At 33.1% G+C, this 23,623-nt stretch overlaps 1 protein-coding gene across 1 annotated transcript in view; it reads right to left on the bottom strand.

Moving 5' to 3' along the window:
* The window catches only part of LOC111048600 (A disintegrin and metalloproteinase with thrombospondin motifs adt-1), a 93,634-nt gene that overhangs the window by 7,370 nt on the left and 62,641 nt on the right, over positions 1-23,623 (bottom strand). Inside the window, exons 6-15 of the mRNA XM_039421240.1 lie at positions 15,132-15,237; positions 14,397-14,531; positions 13,900-14,006; positions 11,185-11,327; positions 9,836-10,029; positions 8,602-8,668; positions 8,089-8,203; positions 4,799-4,935; positions 3,253-3,504; positions 2,366-2,477 (exon numbers count right to left, since the gene is read on the bottom strand). Coding sequence (XP_039277174.1) covers positions 2,366-2,477; positions 3,253-3,504; positions 4,799-4,935; positions 8,089-8,203; positions 8,602-8,668; positions 9,836-10,029; positions 11,185-11,327; positions 13,900-14,006; positions 14,397-14,531; positions 15,132-15,237 — 1,368 coding nt within the window. The remainder of the gene's footprint in view (positions 1-2,365; positions 2,478-3,252; positions 3,505-4,798; positions 4,936-8,088; positions 8,204-8,601; positions 8,669-9,835; positions 10,030-11,184; positions 11,328-13,899; positions 14,007-14,396; positions 14,532-15,131; positions 15,238-23,623) is intronic.

Below are 23,623 nucleotides of genomic sequence, written 5' to 3'. Positions count from 1 at the left end.
CAATATCTACGCTGATATCTACACCAATGCCTACGCCAATATCGATGCTGTTGCCTATGCCAATATCAACGCCAATATCTGCTCCGATGCCAATGCCAATATCTATGTTGATGTCTACGCTGATGCCTGCGCCGATGCCAATGCCTGCGCCGATGCCAATGCCTGCGCCAATGTGCCAATGTTGATGCCAATGCCCACGACAATGCCAACGTCAATGCCGACACCAATGCATACGCCAATGACAATGCCAACGCCTATTGCTGACCATGTAACTCAAACTTCAACACTACCACACTACCTGGAGGTAATTGCCATCCATGTTCACATTCACAACTTTGAATTCAGAATAACAGTCACAGTATAATGAAAGAATTGATTCAAAAAATCCTCTCCTAAATTATTCCTGTATGCAGAACTCTAAACCTTGAAAGCTGAAAATATCAAAAACCAAACCTTACCTAAATTAATCCTCACCTAAGTTAATCCTGTATGCAGCGTCTATCTCTTTTCCAAAAAACAAATTACATTGTCATTTCAAGCCTGAAATAAACATTGTGTAATTATATGATACAAAATTCACGTGACTCTGTATTGAGTTTGGTATGCAGCCGTCTACTACAAGCATAAGGCAATGCTAACTGAGATGTCACCTGCATCGAGTTTGGTATGCAGCCGTCTACTACAAGCATGAGATAATGCTAACTGAGATGTCACCTGTATCGAGTTTGGTATGCATCAGTCGACTACAAGTATCACCCCAACACTACGTGCATCCAGATCAGCCCAACACTACGAGTATTTGGATCAGCCCAACACTGATGTCATCACACTGGAGTCACACTTAACTGGAATTCATACTGAGAGCCCTAACAGACTGTTTTCCAAAATTTGCATCGATAAAATCAACTGTGTCAATAGTGAAAGAAATGAACATTTTTTGATTTATTGAAATTTTATGTGAAAATTAAATGTAACAATTCATCAATTCATAAAAAAAAAAAAATTATTCAACATACCGGTACTAAATTTTTTTTATGCAATAAAAAATTGAATTTTTCTATCTATTAAATTTATGTGCAATTTCAAAAACTATTCTTTATATATATTAAACTTTCCGTTGAGATATTTTCCTTCAAATTATAAAGCTAAATCAAAAGTAATTTTGATATTCTATACTTTGAAATATTGTTTGGAAATGTATAACAAATGCTATTGATGAATTTTTATAATAATTTTCAATATTATAGGATGACATGTAATGTTTTTATAGAAAATTGTTACTGTTCTCGAATTTAATTTCAACAATTTCCATTTGTTTCAATGTAATTTTTTCTTTAAATTTTCAAACAGTAAAATTTTTTATGTCAAGAGGGAGGTATTTGTAATATTACATTTTTTCTCGATTAAAATCGAATCTTCAATTCGAGATCTATAAAACTTGATAGTAAATATCAGAGTAATCGATATGCGGACAACTTTTTAACTGAGAATTTATCATAAATAATTGTGTTGCACGCACATTCCATGGTATCACCGAAACTGAGTTAACAGAATTAACAGATAAATAGATCATTATAAATATAGAGGATATATAAATTTAAAATAACAGTTTTGAAATAAAGTTTTATTGAGAACAAATGTAAAATGTAAATTCTAAACTTGTAATTTATAATTTTTTGGAATTTAATATCGGTGACATGTTCATGACGTCGACACTGGTTTTGAGTTGGGGCTTTACTCTTTACTTGTTAGGGCTTCTCTCTAAAAAATGATGGCTGGCTATGTGTTCTAATTTTGTGTTCTCTGAATATTTTTCTGTTAAATTGAATTTTTAATGTTTTAAATTGAGTTTTGAACAGTTTTATGGTGTTCTAATTTTGTATAAAATTGTTTTGTGTGTCTACAAGCCTTTAGCCATTGTTTTTCAACTATATAAATGGATAAGTATCTAGCTTGTAATGATGTTAGATGCTTAAGTGTGTAAGGTATTGTTTTGTGGATTTGTGTTGTATATTGCCAAAATTCTTCTGAAGATTATAAGTTGGATTGCTCTGAAAACTGGATTTCTCATTCATAAGCAATAGATCCATTCATAGTTTATCAAGAATCTACCATTTTGGAGCCGTTAACTTCCTTTAGGTTAATAGGTGTGAAATGCTATCCAACCTATTTAGGAGAAATTGGTAGCACGGCAACAGTTGAGTTGTGGAGAGTAATACAAAATTATACCTTTTTTAATTAGTTATAAAAATTAGTGATGCATTATCTCTATATGATATAATGAGTCCATAATATATTTTTATTGATTGTACCCCAGTTACCCGCAGTGATGACATGCATTCAAATTAGCAAATATTGAAGTTACCTGCGGTTGCAGAAAGTTGCATGCCAAGTCCAGACAACCTGCGCACTCTTTGGCTGTATTTTGTACACACTGTTGAAGCGTACTCTACAGGTGTTTGCGAACGTCCACACGACTGTTGATAAAAAATTGGTAAGTTGGTAAACTACATAAAGGCTACTAACCATTTCGTATTCATATACATATACTACTTACATACAAAGAGCAACTGAGTGGTAGCGAAGCCATTGTAACTTGAGTCGCTCTCTCACAACATACCGTACATAGTAGATTGGTAATGTTTTTAGTGATGTGACAGCAACGCAACTAGCAAAAAAACGTGAAACTTATGGAGTTGCTCCAGTTTCTGTCTCGTTGCTATTACATGGCTAATCTCTGTACTCAAGTAATAGCATCAGGGCCATAGATTTTAGCTGTTGCTTTAAACTTTAATAAATGCAACCTTATGTAAAACTTGAATGAACTTAGCTTGGATTAGATTTTTATTCTTACAAGCGTTAAACCATTGAGAAAAGATAGCATTAGAAGATATTCCATGGTAGAGGTAGGTAGTTCATGCTCCTAATTTCAAGCCGATTTTTTGTTAACTCAAGCCGATTACTGTCTGTTACTGTGTCTATTATTATTGTTTTGGCCGGGTGAGAGTATAAGAACAGCACGGTATGAGATACTACCAGCGTCACACACATAGCTTTACGCAAAAGAACTACTAGGACTATCGGCTTGAGTTAACAGTGAAATTTGCAACATAAACGCCCTATACCATGAGGAATATCATCTTATGCTATCTTTTCTCTATGGTTAAATGTAGATGGTGCATAAATTATGTCCCTTGATTATATTGATTTATTGCAGGATTATTTAGTTTATTTGGAGATTGATCAGTTCACCTTCTGTTTGGGTTGACACAGCTGTACACTGATAGTTGTGTTGCATTTCCTGCAAGGTCGCCTCTCGACCACTCGAATGCCGGAGCCGGGACTGATGCAGCTGTGGAAGCAGTCGGAGGTTGGCATCCACGCGGAGACACTCACCTCACGTCGCTTGTCCCTGGAGAACAGCGGCGCAATGGGACACGACTCGCGCGACAAACTGAACACGTCTTCCTCCCATTTTCTCCCGTCGTACTGGCAGGTAAACTCCTGCAATCATAAAATTTGAAATACATGAAAAAATTGATAACATTTGAAAAATGTTTTGTGTAATCAGTACTTTCATTGAGATTTTTATGAAATTATCATTTTAATGTTTATCTTCGAATCAATATGGGTTTTCATATATATATTTTTTAATTTTACTGCAATAAAACCTCGATCAGAGGTGACCGCCACTCAATATTATGCCACCATAAAAGTTTTATCGAAGGACCGTGAAAATTTTAATAAAAATGAAATGTATAAAAGTGATCGTTTCGAAGTCGTTCAATCTGCAGTATTTCTGTCTTCAATAATTTTTTATTAACTTACATTAGCCCATTATTTACTGTACCTGAATGTATTCTGAAATTTCATTTCTGTCCCTCAACTGTCTATATATATCCAGCTCACACTCCTGGTTCTGAAGGTGAAGAACGATTAATAGAGGTATTATTGTACCTACTTCTCCTCAAAAATGTTCCTACTTGTGCTATTCCTTTGCTAAAATAAAGTATACATATAATATTGCTAATAAAGTATAAATAATATTAATCTTGACAAGACGATAGTAAGTAGCAAGTAGGTTCTTAGTATAGATTTAACAGGAAATTCAGGTTTCATTTCTCTCCCATTTTATATCAGCTACTCATTCTCAAGTTTCATTTCAGCTATTCATCATCTCTATTGTAATCTATCTAAATTATTACAAATAGAAACGTTTTTACTGAATTATCATTCATCATCACTTGGTTTTAAAATACTTGAGAGAGTAACACAATACATCTTCCGTAACGTTCATAATGGGTGCGTGGGCGGAGCGACTGTGGTTCGATGGAGGAACGAGGGCGGTACGAGGGCCGTACGAGGGCGGAGCGTGCTCGGTGCGGGTTGGAAACGCGAATATGTGTACGCAGCTTTACATTAACATACTAAAATTTTTGCTCGAGTTTTGAAAATATCGTTACTGTACTATTCCAATCATCAACATCAACACCATTCGAAATTCGTCAGACTGGAAGATTCATCTTGAACCTCCTAGTACACAATGATCATTATTAATTGAAGCTCTTGTCGAAGCCCTAATATCACACTGTATATTGTATTGCGTGAATGTCCTGAATGTATGGAATATTTCTTAAAGTTTCAATCAAGCTGGCGTTTCAGAGATTACTAAACCTTCTAATATGCAAATATTCCCACTTTCAATACGGTAGCAAAAACTGATGAAATTATTCAAAAGTGTAAATCCTTTATAATCGTATTCAGAGAAATTTTAATAGAAAATTGTTGATCAGTTTACTTGACAGACTCCACTGATGCAGAACATGGGCTTGTGGGCTCGGTGAGTGCGACAGGTGGTACCATCTGGGAACGACCAGCCTCTGCTCTTGGAGCCTCCTCGCCTCTTATAACACCACACTGTGCACGCTTCTTTCGCTGTTAAAACCGATTAATAACAATTCATAAATTCATTCTTAGAGAGAACTGAATTACCATAACAACATGAATCACTTTAGGTGAGCTAGATGTTTCTAAAACATAACATTTATTCATTTGAATTGAATATTATACTAAATAAATCATATTTTTTTAACTGGCTCTACAGTTATTTTTCACTTCATCTTCTATATTTATAAAATTCTTATCTCACTGACTCACTCACTCACTCACTGATCACGATTTCTGGAAAACTACTGGATGGATTGAACAAAACTTGGAATATAGCTTCCTTATACGTCCTAGGTGCTCACTAAGAAATCTTTTGGCGATATTTCAACTATAAGGGTGGTTTTTAAGGGTTTAAAGTTCGTCTTTTAGCATGTATACTCTTCTTCTCTCAATCTCTTAATTATAATTTAAATGTCCATATCATATGTTACTATAGAACTATAATCTACAGAGAGTACCTCTTCGAAACAGTTGTTAACTGGCAACTAAATTAATAATTTTGTCATGTTGGCATTAAGTTGAGATGACTTCATTAGGTTGGCACCAAATTGAAGAACTGATTAAAATGCATTTATCAAAACATTCCTGGGAGTATAGATCATTCTTATTTTTCATAAAACGAACTTTTATGACGGGTGTTGCTTCTATCAATTGATCCTATTCTATCAAGACTAATTTTGTTTGTATATCCGTCAGATCGCGAAAACTGCTTAAACAATTTCAATGAAATTTTAATATTTCAGTATGATATATGGATGGTATTTTTAAAACTTCAGAAGTGTCCGTTGTGGAATCTTTTTGGAAAGAATGAGGAAATTCGGCCAAAATTTAACTTGAGCGAAAGAAAGGGGTTATTATTTATTAAAACGGCCAAATAGCTCTTGTTGCTTTTCCAAATGTAAAAATATCTTCCATATAGAAGTAAGGCGCTTTTCCCATGCATCAATATTATTCCCAAACATTGATTTTTTTACCAAAGAAAATAGAAGGTAGCTTTCCTTAAAAATATTGGAGAATATGCATAACAGTTCGTTGACTGTCAGTATTTCTCATTAATAGCATAAATGCTCCCCATTCAAACAATGCTGAAACATTGATGTGAATCTTACTATAATTTGGTTACTTTAGATGAGATGAAGATAATGTTGATGATCGCTACTGTTTCAATTTCAATCATGTTTGACATTTTTGCTTTTGATGCCAGCTATTATTATTATGTGAAATAAGCTCTCATTGAATGAAATCATAATAATGGAAGTCAATTATACTGAGAAATTAATCTCTGTTTGAACATGTGTATTTGTGGATATGTATGTATGTATGTCGGACGGATCTCGAAAACGGCTCGAAACGACTTTGATTGAATCAGGAATATAGTGGGTTCGCGACAAAAAACATTATTTTGGATCATGTCTCAAATTCGCTGAAGTATCTTGAGAAAGGATTATTGGTCTCTCAGGTAGCAGCTGATCAGAGAAAAAGTTTTCCATAGTCTGTTGGAAACGTAAGAGAGTGTGAGCAAATGAAAAAGATTATAATAGCTGTAGTTGTTACCAAATTTGGCGACCTTATTTTAAAACATTGCAGTAGGCCTACTCATGGAACTGGAACTGGAAGAATAGGTTCAGAAAGTGACCGGATGATAGCAAAAGAAATTTAAAATCGATCTCTCCAAACATATGGTAGTTGAATGTAATTTTCATCGTGAGGTGATAGAAATGTGACTAATTTCTTCAGCTTCTGTTGTATTGGTTCCTCTGTTGCTCTATGTTTGTAAGCAGCCATGGCCTTGAGAGAGCCAGTTGCCTTCTATTAAGAAAAACCCTGATCTGATTAATTCTCATGAATTCAATCCCGATTGAAATTGTACATGCTTTTGTACGCTATTGGGCTTGATATTTTCATGTTTCAAAATCAGCTAAAAACTAAATCGAAAAAAAACATAATATTCCATCAGCTGCTCCTATTATCTTTCATGATGTCATTACATGACACAAGACAAAACTATTGATATTGATAGATCACAAGTAAATACTAGAGTTATCAATTTAGATAAAGATAAAGAAATTAGATAAAAATGAAGTAAATAATGATAAAATGAATATTGAAATTAAATTGAGTTACATGTTAGTTTACATCCAAATTTTCATCCCTAAGGTTTTAGTTTTAAGCTAAGATTAAATGAAGAAATCATTTATAATGATAGTCAATAATCAAAGTGATTGAATAAACTCCAATCAGATTTATGCGAATTCACATTGAAATGATCCCACTTTAATATTTATGATAGTAAAGTTTGGGACATGAGAAATAAGCCACAATAAATTTTATACTAACTATTATAAATGGACTCTTATGTATGAATGGTTTTCCATGGAAGAAAGAATTAGTGGATTGGCTGATTTTACACTCTTGGATAAGTGAAACGAAAAGTAATCGACAGGCTATGCCAAAAAATTCAGAATAAGCAAGAGATCCATGGATACCAGAGTCATCAAATTCTGAATCAACTTAATTTGGAATTTAATCTTCAATTGCATCAATTCTACTATTCTACAAAATCAATTAGGTAGGCTACTATTCTACAGAGCACTTCCAACACATCAATTTATTATTCGAATGATTTGACCTAATAAATTTTTATGCCAATTTGTGGCCTAATCTCAAAAACTATTATAACAATTTTGATAGAATTTAGATTTTATTTTTTTCACAAAAATGATCTTATCTTTCGATTCCCGTAGCGAAGCACGGGTGCCCTGCTAGTTGAATTATAAAAATTGTTTGATAAAAATATAAAATTATTTAAAATATATAATAATTTAATAAAAATTGATAAAAATATAGTGATCATAGTTCATACCATTTAGGAATACACACACTTTTCAATTTTCAGTACTTGCTTTCTATCTATATTCTATTGCTGATAATTCCCACACACTTTTTTATGTGCTTGATAAAATTGTGTAATAAAATGAGATGGTGAAACGTTCATGACTACTAGCAGGATTCAAACCCTCGACCAAGTAGCACTAGCAGTCTATCGCCGGCCAGAAGTGTTCTGGTTAATAAAATGATGAATTATTCTCATAGTAATTGATATCTATTGATTTTAATGATTATTAATTATCGAAAACTCACCATCTGAACTTATCCTCTGTAGACCGGTTCCAATCAAGTCCTTGTCTACCTCCTTTGTCCGGATGCATATTTCATCAGCAAAATCTCTTATTGTTGTTCTAGGAACATTTGCACACTGAAAATACTTGGTTTATTAATTCATGGAAAATCAAATCACAAGAACCATGCACTAAAATCACAACAAGAACTTACCATAATAGTATTCCATTTATAATATCAATCTATTTGAAAGTATACTGTAGTTGGTTTTCAATTTACAACAACAATTTAGTCACAGATAATTTTTTATACGAATGAACAAATTACTTACAAAGTTTCAATCAAATTGTAGGTTTTTTATAAGTCTCCTTTCTAGAGAAAAGGCAGTATATATGTTTTTATAAATTTCAATAATTCTTATTATAAAAAATGTCTGTCTAAAACGGTCTCACTTATTGAAACTCCTTTGCCATAATTGTTCCAACATGAACTAACAGATTGATTGGAATGAAAAATAATATGATGTTTTCTCACCTGCATTGCATTACATGTTTTGTATTTCTTGTCATGTCCAACACATGGGTCTCCACCGTTTTCTGGCCTAGAAAATAGGTTTATTCGATAAAACATACTACAAAGGAAAGAAGAAAATATTAGTATTGAAATATACATGAATTTAAGTATAAATAAATATTTCATTGCTCTTCATTCAAATCATAATCCGTGTTCGTTCTTAAAGTTTTTCACAATAATATGAAAATTCACTTTCGAGTTGATGTAAATATACGAGTATACTCTTCATGCGAAGAAGGCTCTGATGCTGATCTTGGCATCGTGGAGATCCGGGAACAAAACACACAGCATGCTGATTGACAGCATGAACTGAATGTGCACGTCATTGGGTGAATAAACTAGACAGTTTTGAAGAATCTTCGAACATTTCTGGAGGACAAAAATTAAACCCATATCAAGTGCAGTGCACTGCGTGATATCGCGTTGGAGCCATCATAAAGCTTCTTGATTTCAATAAATAGACTATTAATATTCCAGATGGAACCATTATTGTTTATTCCAAGATTCAATTAATTTCAAGATCAAAGAAAGACTATGTACATTGTCAATTATCAATGATAAAGGCTGATGATAAAAACGTTTAAAATTTAGACTTCGTAGTTGTGTATAATTATATAGGGCTACTTAATTTCTTATTTGTAAAAAAAACACCATGGTACCCTTTTTTATAACTTTTCAATATAAACTATCAAGTTAAAAACTTAGTTCTAAATTTGAAATAATGTTTTCCAAAAACTTAAGTTTTCAATTTGTTATTTTATAGTAAAAAGTTATCAAAAAAGTACTATGATGTTATTTTACATAATAGAATATAAAATATTTCATTCATTGGCCACTATAATTTTATTTTTAGAAAGGATAAATTTTAAAATGAATGTTTTGCTATAATACAAATTGAAAATCAGTTGTTCAATCTAAAAGAAATAAATAAAGAACAAATTGAAATTATACAACTTACAAGAAAGTATTAGAGAAAATTCTTCTCGTAAAATGTTGTATATCTATAAGAGTTATACAGTACAGAGTATTTTTTTAGTTCAGCAACAGATTGGAAATATAAAATTGATGAATAGGCTCATATTCTCCCAGTATGGTTGCTGTTGAGATGTGATCCGGGTACAGTAATAGATTTCAAAATATACAAGTACTGAATACAGTCAGTATGTAGATGACACTGTTGCAGTAGTTGTATCACCTTGGATTGTTGCACTGTCGTGAGGCAAACATGACTCCGGTGCTGCCAGCAGTCAGAGTGCCGGCCTCGCCGTGGAGGCAGCCGGACGCGCACTCGGAGAAGGGCCCCCACTCACTCCAGCCGCCCGCCACCGGCTGCTCCAGGGCCTGCAGCGCCGACAGGCCGTGAGTGATACAACGGCCACTCCTGCACCACTGCAAACAGGTCACGTCATTCAAAGGGACAGCTTTGTTTTGCAAAGAAGGAAGCACATCTCAAGTTGAGTGCAAGTGGGCATCAACTAGTGAGCCCTCAAAGAGGGATTGAAAGTTTTAAGTGATCTATAAAAACATTCGAAAGCTATTATCGAACATATCAAATCCACAAAATCCGAACAAAACAAACCCACAAACGGACAAAGACTTGAGAATCTAGGCACTCGTTACGCTCGTTCAATTACTAACTCACTCCTGATGTATTTACTTGATTTTGAATCGTGGAATTCAATTTGATTGATGTTAGATTCCTTTCAATGTACATTGAAATAAATCCCTATAAAATACAACTTTGTTTTAATTAGGGATTTTTTTTTTAAATACACTCCTCCTCAAGTTGATTAGAGAAGGACGTTCAATTGGAAGACCATGTTTCATAAAGTTCCCTAGTCCTGTAATAGGCTTACTCCCTTCAGCTAGCTGACTTGGAGATTTTCATTGGGTACAAGCATAGAGTGAAGATACTGTTTAATCCTATTCAATACCTATTTATTTGTCCCTGGTACAAGCAATGCTATAAGGAATCTCTTCCTATATCACAGCATCTTGGCTTGAAGCAGGCACCACATAATCCAATTAGATTTTCACCATCGAGAAATTATAGAAACGAGAATGTTAGGCCTACCTCGTAGGTATCAGTCAAATTTGTTTCAACTTATTTGCTAGAGATAAATTTGAATTTTATTAGGCTAATAGTCGAGTAAAGTCAATTCTTAAAGAATCAATTTATTGAGATTAAAATATTAAGATAAAAATATTGAATGGTCTACTTCTCGAAATTACTTGTAGGAGAGACTTTCTGATTAATATTTTGCTGGTCATTAATTTGATTTTTAATGCGCCATTTATTCTCAAGAAGGCTAGAATGGAAGGGAAGATTCCATAAAATCTCATTTGTTTGAGATTTTACTTTATTTCGAATTTAATGATTTTCATGTTGGATGGAAGAAAATTTTCATATTGTAGGAGCGACTTAGTTCAGATTGTGAGAGCCACGTTATAGATTACAGAGCGGAGAGCACGTGGAGGGAGAATATATAAATTATAAATTATATTATTTTGTTTAAATCTGTCGAGGACAGTGTAGCTGCTCACCTTATTTTTGCCACATGTTGTCCCTTCCAGAGCGGGATGTGAGGTCCACGTGTAATGATCTCTACTGCAGTGCAGGTCTCTACAGATGTCTTGGAGTGGCTGTGTGCTGGCATGTAGACTTCCTTCTCCATATTTCAGGGCACCTGTTCAAAAGACAAGATAAGAGCTGCAATTCCAATAAATTATTCAGTAGCCTACTTTCCCGAATTTTCTCAGCTTGTAAATAATTTATAAATTTAACATTTTCTATTGCAATGCAATTGCTCTATTATTAAAATAATTTATCTATAAACAATCATTCGTAATATGGAAGTAAATAGTTCATGAATATGATATTTTTCAATGCAATAGCTCTATTTAAATAATTCATTCATTAATACAAAATCACTCTTATTATGAATCTGTAGCAGGAAGTGGGAGTCGTTCTTCTACACCTGACAACAATTAATGTAGCAGGAAGGGAGTGTTATAATTATCTCCTTTGCCTCACACCTATGATATCAATGTTTAACGGACCGGTTTTACAAAATTCCTACTCAACTATTATTTGGGTTATACTGTTGTTATCAAATCTCTTTTTGAATTCTTGGTTGATTGGAAACTTGGTGATCCGTTCATTCAAAATGGCCAGATCATCATAATTAATTATTTGTCACTTCCTATATTTCAGCAACTACAATAGCATGAAGTGTAAACATAAACTCTTTACATAAACCAGAGACCCAATTTATCTTGAAATTAGCCTACTACCATTTAATACTCTGAATGGGCAGGAGCCACATTTAGTGGCCAAGGCTTGTAATTATTTATATTTCTAATTTTTACGCTTCCATGTTTCGATTAGAACTCTTTTTCCACGGAAAGATTTCCTCTCCCTTTGGCAACCCGGCTTCTATACGAGCGTTGAGCCCAACTTTATAATGGAGCAGCCAAAATGTCAAAAAAGGTCAATGTTAGTACAATTCCAAATACAGTAGCCTTTTTGACCTGATATATTGGAACTGATACTTGAAAAATGCATGCACGAATCACAATATTTTCTATAACCAAGCAACTAATTTCGACTTGTGTTCGAATATAGTTATTTGTGCAACTAGTGCGCAAAGTGACAGTTTGCTGCACCGAAAGAAACGTTTACGCCCGAGCCGTAGGCGAGGGCGGAATGGCTTCTTGAGTGCAGCAGAGGAACTTTGCTCACGTATTTCACATTAAACTTTTCCTACAGTTACCATTGAATATGAAAAATGAATAATTATGGGTAAGATGTTGGCTGAAATCCATCAAATGTTTGTGTGTGTGATGCTGTTATTAATAACAATCTTAATTCATTTAAAAATTAATAATCCAATTGAAGTTCAAAATTCTCAGCCAAAATTCTCATTTTTATTCATTCAAGAATCAGAAAAAATACAGATAGAACAAAAAATTCACATTCAACATACACGCCAGCAGCTTGTTGGCTGAACCAAGCTGCAAAATGGCTGAACACAACAAGATGGCTGAACCGACAAGCGCGCGACCTAGCGGGAAGAATCGTACCTAAGTTTGTTTCATCCAGCTAAAAATTACTGAAACACGATTCAGAAAATTAGACTTTTGCTCAAATTACCGAGAAAAATGCTCAATGTGAACTGAGAAATATTTATAAAAATAACATAGACAACAGTGAATATTTATTGTAGTATTGTTATGTTTTTTATTATTTCTATTTATATGAATATCGAAAGGTAATCATTTAACCTCAAAATTCGAATTTTATAATGTATATTTGCTACTTTTCTCATTTCTTGCAGTTGAAATAATAATAATTATTATCAATAGAAAAGAACTATTATTTATTATTAAATGATGAGAATTCGTAAATGATGATTATTTAATTATGATTTAGATGAACATTATTCTTGTTTTGGATTTCTAGATTGGGATTTTATCATAAATGTAGGGTAGCCATTGAAATGATTCTCATCTAAATCTAACCACAGTCATTGTTACCAACTTAATTTTTGTTTTCGTGCACTAATCCTCCATTTAACCCACCAACTATTTTGTGTTGCCATGTTGCAAATCTGGAGTGCAGAAAAGATTTTTTCCTACAGATACCCTGAAAAGTGACCATTTGTGCACTGATTGCAGGCTGCAAAGAATCACTTTTCCGCACTAGTGTGCAAAGTGAGTACTTTGCGTACTCCAGATTTGCAGCATGACAACACAAAATAGTTAGTAGGTTATATGGAGCACCAGTGCAGCAAAATCAAAATTAAGTTAGTAACAGTGAGTGGGCTGCTATAGTGAGCAGAGGTGCAACGAAGCACAACGCGCTAATTATTACTATTATATATTATAACCAAGGACAACAACAGCACAGTGCCACCACAGCACACACCACACAGCCGCCTCGCCATTCAAACACTACTACATTATTCAGGCAATTTTACCCATAATTACCCACTTTTCATATTCAATGGTAACTGTAGGAAAAATTTAATGTGAAATACGTGCGCAAAGTTCGTTTGCTGCACTCAAGAAACCATTCCGCCTACGGCTCGGGCGTAAACGTTTCTTTTGATGCAGCAAACTGTCACTTTGCGCACTAGTTGCACAAATAACTATTCCCGCACTAGAGCGGAAAAGTGAATCTTTGCGTTCTGTAATCAGTGCAGGAATCGTCACTTTTCAAGGTAACTGTAGGAAAAATCTATTGCAATATCCACTTACATTGTTGATCGGCACCAAATCGCTCTCCTGGAAGTGTTCCCTTGCCACCATGGTCCAACTGATCGGAGGATGTACTGTGGTCCATCAGACACCGTGATTGTGTTGTTCTGAAATAATTTCAAAAAATTGATAAATTTTGTTCAGAATAAGAAAAGGTTCTTTCTTCTCACCTACGGTAATTTTTAAGAGTTATCATGTGATCACTAATCAAGAATTCACCTCCAGAATATAAATTTTGCTAATTTGATTTTTAGCATCATATTTCTCAACATGAGACTTTTGAATGAACACATCAAGTACCCTATGCTACTCTTTGGTACATAATTAATGTTGAATATCTCAAACTTTTCATACAGCATTTGACGAATTCCCAAGAATCAACTGTTTTCCTCCTACCCAATTTAATACAATTAATGAGATATTCTCTTCAATTATATGTTCACTTACAATCTCACTTGAAAAAATTCTCGTATTGGAGGGTACGTTATCAATATTACCTGAGGAACTGCTCCAAGTAGCGTTTACTGCATGCTGACCATGTAATTTTTCCGCTACCAAGCGTTGGAGACATCAAGTAGCTTGCTGGATCACAGTTGTTCTCTGCTAAGGGTCCATCATGACGCATTCCCAAGCTAGAGAAAACATATTTGGTGGAAATAACTCAATTTGTGTGATTGAATAGTGTGATTTCTATTAATAGTGATTTTAATGTGAAGTGAATAAGTGAATGAAGGATAAAAATAAAAATTGAGACATGTTTCAGATTATAAACAGTTTGATGACGAAAATAATGCAATTTTCCATTACCTACTTGATATATTACCCATCTAAAAAGTCTGAGGCTGACAGTTACAATCAAGTGGGGATAGATCCTTCTACTGTCTACTCGAAGATTAACACAATGCTAGACGGCTGATCACAGACCAGGGTGAAAGATATAAACATATATAGAAGAGCATAAGAATAGAGTGAGAGATTAACAACATAATCTCCATAAGCATATGCTCTATAAGAATACTAGTTGCTCCATGAATTCATTAGAAAAATTTCATTAAATAAGTTTGAACTTCAAGCAAGTTGAAATTTGAATTAAACCTAGAAAGTACACAATGAAAAGAAGAGTTATTCACTTTGTCAGTGAGTATATTTCATAGGATCTAATTGAGAATGGTCAATTTATTTTTTCATACCATAATGTTTTCTATTATGCAAAGTGTTTTCAAAATACTTACTTATGACCTATTTCATGAGCAACTACATAGACACTTTCAAAATGTCGACCCTCGTTCACAGTGCAACTGCTGGTTGGAGTGCACATTCCTGCCACTGGTGCCAAACCTACAATAAACATGTTCAGCTTCGATAATTATTTCATAAAATTCATGGAATTCGTAAAAATTCGTCATGCTACTCATTATTGTTTCTCCAATTAATACTGCTTATAAAAATACTGATATAAAAAAAATATTGTTGAGAGTTTCTGACTCAGAGAAAATAATCAGAGAAATGTAAAGTTTTATATATTTTTTCTGAAATATTTGTATGATGATTGGCAGCGGTGGGAGAGACAGTTTCCACTTCAGAAACCTGTTATATAAAATAGTATATTTCGCACCTAGAGCAGAAAATGAGATTTTTCCGGCTCGAAATCAGTTTTCAAGTCCGAGGCCGTAGGCCAAGGACTAGAAAAGATTGAGAGCCGGAAAACCATTTTGCCTGTGGTGCGAACGATATTTTTTGCCACACTACAGGTATTGCTGACAAAATAAATAAAGAATACTTGTTATTGTACCTATCTCTTGATTTTAGTGGTAGAAGATTTGCAGTCAGGATTTCAGATTCTTATAAAATTTCAGTTGGAATATCACGGGCTTCATCATCTTCAAGCATTTTTGAAAATTGGGAATGCGCTAATCAACAATAAATAATTGAATAAGAATGGTTGCAAAGCGAATGCTGAATTAGTTTGATTCGAAATTCGAACTGAAATCATGGCGACTTCAGCTGATGAAGAAAGTGGACACTCACCCGATCTAGCGGATGACTTATTAACTACGGACTTCCAAGCGGCTGGAAAGAGAACACTTTCTGGCCTAGACTGGAAAAGAAACATGTTTCTTACATCAGATGAGAGTCGTCTGCAAACAAGGTCTTTCAGATCTATGTAGGGACTGGAAAACAGCAGATGACTCTCGTCTGACATAAGAAACAGGTTTCTTTTCTGGTCTAGGCCAGAAGTGTCCTCTTTCCAGCCGCTTGGAAGTCCGTAGTTAATAAGTCATCGGGTGAGTGGCCACTTTCTTCATCAAAGTCGCCATGATTTCAGTTCGAGTTTTGAATCAAACTAATTCAGCATTCGCTTCACAACCATTTTCATTCAATTATTTCTTGTTGATTAGCGCATTCCAAATTTACAAAAATGCTTGAAGATGACGACACCTGTGATATTCCAAGAGACATTTTAAAAGAATCTGAAATCCTGACCAAATCTTCTACCAAATCTTCTACCACTGAAATCAAGAGATATGTATGATAACAAGTATTCTTTATTTTGTATTCTTTATTTATTTGTCAGCAATACCTGTAGTGTGGCAAAAAATATTGTTCGCACCACAGGCAAAAATGTTCTTCCGGCTCTCAATCTTTTCTAGTCCTCAGCCTATGGCCTCGGACTTGAAAACCGATTTCGAGCCGGAAAAATCTCATGTTCTGCTCTAGGTGCGAAATATACTATTTTTGAAAAGTGGTAGCAATTTTCAAATTTTTTCAACTCTATATATGACTTACTACTGTTTATGAGCAACTATTTGTTATTTCAACAAGATCGTTGATAAATTCGTTTATAAAATATTATTTGCCTCTTGCTGGTAAGGTAGTAGTTATTATTTTTCTTTTGGAAATCAGAGAGCTATTAATAAATATTTCAGAGACTGGGATCAAGTATGCAATCATCAACAATTAGGTTAAATGTTCGTATTGATAAAAATAATATTGACAAAAATTTAATAATAACAAATTTGAAAAATTAATGACAAAAAATAAAAAAATGATTATAGTCCAGTCACTATATACATTGGTGCATGCAATCTATATTGTAGTTCTGATTTTTCAATATATTATTTGGGTAGATAAGAGAAGTCCAGAACCAATTTCTTCATGCAAAATTTCCTTGTGTTAGATACAGGGTGGCCCAAAAACCTCGTATTTTCGGCTCATTTTCGAGTTTACAGCTATTTCTGCCAAATCTCGTAATCGGACAAAAAAATTTGCTCTCGCCTTTTTTTAGATTATAAAATTCTGAATAAAATGAGATCATTCTGACTCTCAACAATACATTCTCCATTTTTCGACCGAATTTGACTTATGATGTATATGATTTTGGACCGTGTTGACGAGCCAAGAAGAATTAAGTGTAGTACGATGAAATCTGAGCATTGTGTCAAAAGCTATGAGTGTTTGAAATTTTGATCCTCTAAGGTGTCCTTAAGCGCGCCTCTACACTAGAAAATACCGGAATGAAGTGCATCTAACCGGTGATTCTCATAGAACATAATCTCATGAACTTATGTAATTGTGCGAAATATCAATGTGAGGACAATGTAGTTGGTGATGATGGTTGAAGCTGAAAATTAGATGTTTTTCACAATACAAGGAGCATTGTTGTCAGGTGTACCTGGATGAGCGCTCTACCTGATCTCAGATTGTAGAGCACAAAAATACGCCCAGAGGGATTTTGAATTATACATCTGAATGGTAACAATCGGTAGATATTGTTGATCAAAAACTAAAATTCTTCAGAATTGATTTTTTCTTCAAATTTCACTCATTTTTGAAAAATCATAACTCAGTACTCATTGGAGATAGAGAGTTCCGAATGATCTCATTCTATTCAGAATTTTATAATCTAAGAAAAGGCAAGAGCAAATTTTTCTGTCCGATTATGAGATTTGGCAGAAATAGCTGGAAAATGAGCCGAAAATACGAGGTTTTTGGGCCACTCCGATCTAGCACAAGGAAATTTTGCATGAAGAAATTGGTTTTGGACCTTCTCTTATGTACCCAAATAATATATTAAAAACTCAGAACTACAATATAAATTGCAAGCACACCCCCTTTTTTATGTCTATATTGACTGGACTATTATAATTGATCAGGGTCATAGAGGGAATATGGAACTGCTAATGATATTGACTTAAAGATTAGGGTGTAATATTACATTTTTTCTCGATTGGAATTGAATCTTCAATTCGAGATCTATAAAACTTTATAGTAAATATCAGAGTCATCGATATACAGACAACTTTTTGACTGAGAATTTATCGTAAATGATTGTGTTGCATGTTCAATGGTATCACTGAAAAAACAAACTCTGTAAACTGGGTTGACAAAATTAACAGATAATATAGAGATGATATATAAAAATTTAAAATAATAGTTTCAAAATAAAGTTTTATTGAGAACAAATATAAAATGTGAATTCTAAACTTGTAATTCATAAATTTTTTGGTGACGTGTCTGTGACATCGATACTGATTTTGAGATGTGGTTTTTGTCCTGACTTGGAGCTTGGCTTCTTTCTCTCTAAAAATATGGCTGGCTGTGTGTGTTGTAATTTTGTCCTCTCTGAATAATTTTCTGTTTAAGTGAATTTATTAATGTTTTAAATTGAGTTTTGAACAGTTTTATGGTGTTCTAAGTTTGTGTATTTTGTTTCTTGTGTATACAAGCCTATAGCCATTTTTTTCAACTATATAAACTGGATAAGTATTTAGCTTGTAGTGACCTTAGATGCTTAAACGTGTAAGATATTGTTCTTTGTGTATTTGTGTAGTGTATTGCCAAAATTCTTCTGAAGTTTATAAGTTCATTTGCTCTAAAAACTGGATTTCTCATTCATAGGTGATAGATCCATTCATAGTTTATCAAGAATCTATTACGTTGGAGCCGATAACTATCCTTAGGTTAATAGGTGTGAAATGCTATCCAACCGATTTAGGAAAAATTGGTAGCACGGCAAATGTTACCCCTGTGGTGGGACCGAATTACAAAATAAATATGTCCCAAATGGTACACCATAATATCCCTGGTTGTAAAAAATTATTGGTAGGATAAAGTTTGATGAATTATGAATGGGAGATGCTGCTGAGTGGGAAATCGGTTCGAGAAAGTTCAGGTTCTAATGAGTAAATATTTTTTACGCAGTAGCAAGATGGAGAACAATAAAAATAATGAAGTTTTATCCAGTGAAAACATTCAAAACTTAGATGATGAATCACAAGATTTAGACCTAACCTTAAACAACGTTTCAAATGTAACAATTCATGAGAAAGTAGTAGAAATATCAAATGAAACAAGTATGGTAGGAGCTAAAAATGATACAAATCTTATAGCATTCCTAACACAAAGGTTGATGAGCAAAATGCTAAGTTTGATGCTAGGTTTGATGATATGAAGCAAGAATTTGCTAGCATAAGACTAGAGCAGGTTAGTATAAACCTTCTATTGAAAGATGCACATGAATCATTGAGTGATAATCATGAAGATGAAAACAAATTGAAGCATGATAATAGTAGTGTTAAGATACAAGATCAACTCATTCAAGTTTCTGACAATGTAGGCCTAGTTACTGTTGTTGAAAAAGTCAACCCTAATGAGATAGTAGAATTGAGTAAAGAAGTAGGTAGGGAGTTGTCTTCACTGAAAGTCAACTATCATGAAAGTAATATTGCTACATTGGAGGTTAGGAAAACTATAAACAAAGTGAATGATTACATGAGACAGGTTTCTGTAGAGGTTAGGAACAATGTAAACAAAATGAATCTTGCTTTGAATCAAGTTGATGAGTTCAACTTTCAACTGAGAATTGAAAAGGTGTATGCAATGCATTCTCAAGTGAAGATGACTAACTTTTGTAAGCAAAATGGCTTTGTTGAAACAAATGAACCCATGAATAAAATTATGTTCTTGAAGAAAACAAAACACAAAGTCACCATTGATGTGTTAGTATTCAAAGGTGTTTCAAGTTGCTTATTTACAAGATGATGACTGTGAATCACATGATGAAAGGGTATTCCCAGCACACAATGATTAGGAATCCTGTGTTATGCCGGATTCAGAATAGCATAATCGCTATGCAGTGTATGGTAAGAGTCCATAATTGTGTCTTTTTTCTTTCCTGTAGCCTATTTTTCTTGGCCCTTAATCTTTTCAAATTTCGATTCTTTCCTGTCTTTGTGTAATGTTCAGTAAAATTCTTCTATGATGCATATCTTAACCAATCTTGTCCATAGTCATTTAAATTTGTATTCTTCTGAAATAATTTTGGAAGTTAAAATAGTAGCTTATTTTCCTAATCTTTAAATTGTTGATAAAACTTAACTTTTCTAAAATCTATCCATTGTAGTGTAAATAATTGTTTGCTTGCGGTATATTTTTCATCATGTATTACATATTTAATGATGTCTATTTTTTTTCAGGTATCATATTAGGTAATTAGGTTTTTCAGAGCAAATTATGTCTCATTTTCTCTTTCAGTATATTTTTATTAAATATACTTCCTTATGAAAGTTCAGTACTGACATGTAGGATAGGCTCTAATTAATCTTTCTCTTCTTTGTATTATTTAGGAAATTTATTTACCCAATTTTCTTTTTCTCTTGTTTGTATTTTTAGGGAACTTATTTACCCATTATCCATCTTGATCATCTTTGTATTGTAATCTTGAAATGTTTGTATTTATTATACAGTCTTCAAATTATGAAATTATTTAAAAATAAATGGTTCAATTAGAACATGCTGAAATCTATTCTTATGTATAAATTCTTTTGTTATAATAAATAAACTTTAAAATTGAAAGTATTAATGAATTGTGTAGCCATATATATGAGATGTATTAATGAAAGTTAACTTGAATAATGTTTTCATTGAATAAAAACGTTTTGTTATATTATTAATTGAAATGAGTTAAAGGTTAAAATTTCTCTAAAGTTTTGTAATGATGTCTTTTTCTAAATTTTAAAACTGTTTGTTATATAAATTTTGATATGATTGATTATCGTTTGAAATGGATGCTGGAGTGTATGTAGAATTTTTAGTGGGGTTTGTTGATTAGAATTTTGCTGGTATGTGATTGTTTTTTGAGATGGAAACCCATTATTGCCTAAAGAAGGAATAACAGAGGTTATGACTTAGAGAGGCAGTAATGAGATAATATTTTTTGTGTGATTAATAATGTTGATGACATAGATGCCAGATTACTTATGAATATTGATTGCCTTTGAAGCAAAATATTATTGATGTTTTGAATGATTTCTTGTTTAATGATTGATAGTAAAGTTTTGTCATGAAATGTAGTTGTGTTTAGAACATTGAAAAGTCGAAATAAACTATAGTATCCAACAAATGATGATTAATAATATTGAATAATTTGCTTTTTATAAAATATTTGAACAATGAATAAATGGAAATGAAAGTATTTTTTTTTCTAGTGAAAATTTGTAATTGATGTCTCCAAATTTCACAATTTATGTATTGCTGACTGTATAATAAGATGTTAACAAATTTCAATTTTATATTGATTATATACTTAAAAATAATTTTCATGTGTATTAGATTGTATTGATAGCCTAATCAAAATTTTCCTTTTAGTTTATAAGCATTTTAAGATAACAGGTACAGCACGGACATTAACATTGAAATAATTATCACGTGAATCTCGAAATCGGCAACAAGTGAACGCCATGAAGAGTGTTAAGAACATTTGGGTGATTTTCGAACTAGTGTGACTCATCAATTGAATAACAACACCAATAACTACGCCACTATCTACGCTGATGTCTACACCAATAACTACGCCAATATCTGCTCTGATGTCAATGTCAACGCCAATATCTACACTAATATCTACACCAATAACTACGCCAATATCTGCTCTGATGTCAATATCTACACCAATATCTACGCTGATGCCTACACCAATACCAATGCCAATAACTACGCCAATATCTACACTAATATCTACACCAATAACTACGCCAATATCTGCTCTTATGTCAATATCTACGCCAATAACTATGCCGATGCCTGTGCTGATGCCAATGCCAATATCTACGCTGATGCCTGCGCCGATGCCAATGCCTGCGCCAATGCTGATGCCAATGCCAATATCAACGCCGATGCCAATGCCGACACCAAAGCATACGCCAATGACAATGCCAACGCTTATTGCTGACCTTGTATCTCAAACTTCAACACTATCACATTACCTGGAGGTAATTGCCATCCATGTTCACGTTCGCAACTTTGAATTCAGAATAACAGTCACAGTATCATGAAAGAATTGATTCAAAAATCCTCTCCTAAATTATTCCTGTATGCAGAACTCTAAACCTTGAACACTGAAAATATCAAAAAACCAAACCTTACCTAAATTAATCCTCACCTAAGTTAATCCTGTATGCAGCGTCTATCTCTTTTCCGAAAAACAAATTACATTGTCATTTCAAGCCTGAAATGTACATTGTATAATTACAAATATGATACAAAATTTATGTGACTCTGTATCGAGTTTGGTATGCAGCCGTCTACTACAAGCATGAGGCAATGCTAACTGAGATGTCACCTGTATCGAGTTTGATATGCATCAGTCGACTACAAGTATCAGCCCAACACTACATGCATCCAGATCAGCCCAACACTACGAGTATTCGGATCAGCCCAACACTAACGTCATCACACTGGAGTCACACTTAACTGAAAATCATACTGAGTGCCTTAACGGACTGTTTTCCAAAATTTGCATCGATAAAATCAACCGTGTCAATAGTGAAAGAAATGAACATTTTTTGATTTATTGAAATTTTATGTGAAAATTAAATGTAACAATTCATCAATTCATTTAAAAAAAATAAATAATAATAATAATTTTTTATTCAACATACTAAATTTTTTTATGCAATAAAAAATTGAATTTTTCTATCTATTAAATTTATGTGCAATTTCGAAAAACTATTCTTTATATATTAAACTTTCTGTTGAGATATTTTCCTTTAAATTATAAAGCTAAATCAAAAGTAATTTTGATACTCTATACTTTGAAATATTGTTTGGAAACATATAACAAATGCTATTGATGAATTTTTATAATAATTTTCAATGTTATAGGACAACATGTAATGTTTTTATAAAAAAATTGTTACTGTTCTCGAATTTACAATTCAAAATTTTCCATTGGGTCAATGTAATTTTTTCTTTAAATTTTCAAACAGTAAAATTTTTATGTCAAGAGGGGGGTATTTGTAATATTACATTTTTTCTTGATTGGAATCGAATCTTCAATTCGAGATCTATAAAACTTTATAGTAAATATCAGAGTCATCGATATACAGACAACTTTTTGACTGAGAATTTATCGTAAATGATTGTGTTGCATGTTCAATGGTATCACTGAAAAAACAAACTCTGTAAACTGGGTTGACAAAATTAACAGATAATATAGAGATGATATATAAAAATTTAAAATAATAGTTTCAAAATAAAGTTTTATTGAGAACAAATATAAAATGTGAATTCTAAACTTGTAATTTATAAATTTTTTGGTGACGTGTCCGTGACATCGATACTGATTTTGAGATGTGGTTTTTGTCCTGACTTGGAGCTTGGCTTCTTTCTCTCTAAAAATATGGCTGGCTGTGTGTGTTGTAATTTTGTGCTCTCTGAATAATTT

The sequence above is a fragment of the Nilaparvata lugens genome, chromosome 2, assembly GCF_014356525.2.
Source record: "Nilaparvata lugens isolate BPH chromosome 2, ASM1435652v1, whole genome shotgun sequence".
NCBI classification, from domain to species: Eukaryota; Metazoa; Arthropoda; class Insecta; order Hemiptera; family Delphacidae; genus Nilaparvata; species Nilaparvata lugens.
Note: the sequence above shows the minus strand (reverse complement) of the source record. Positions and strands in the feature narration are given on the sequence as shown.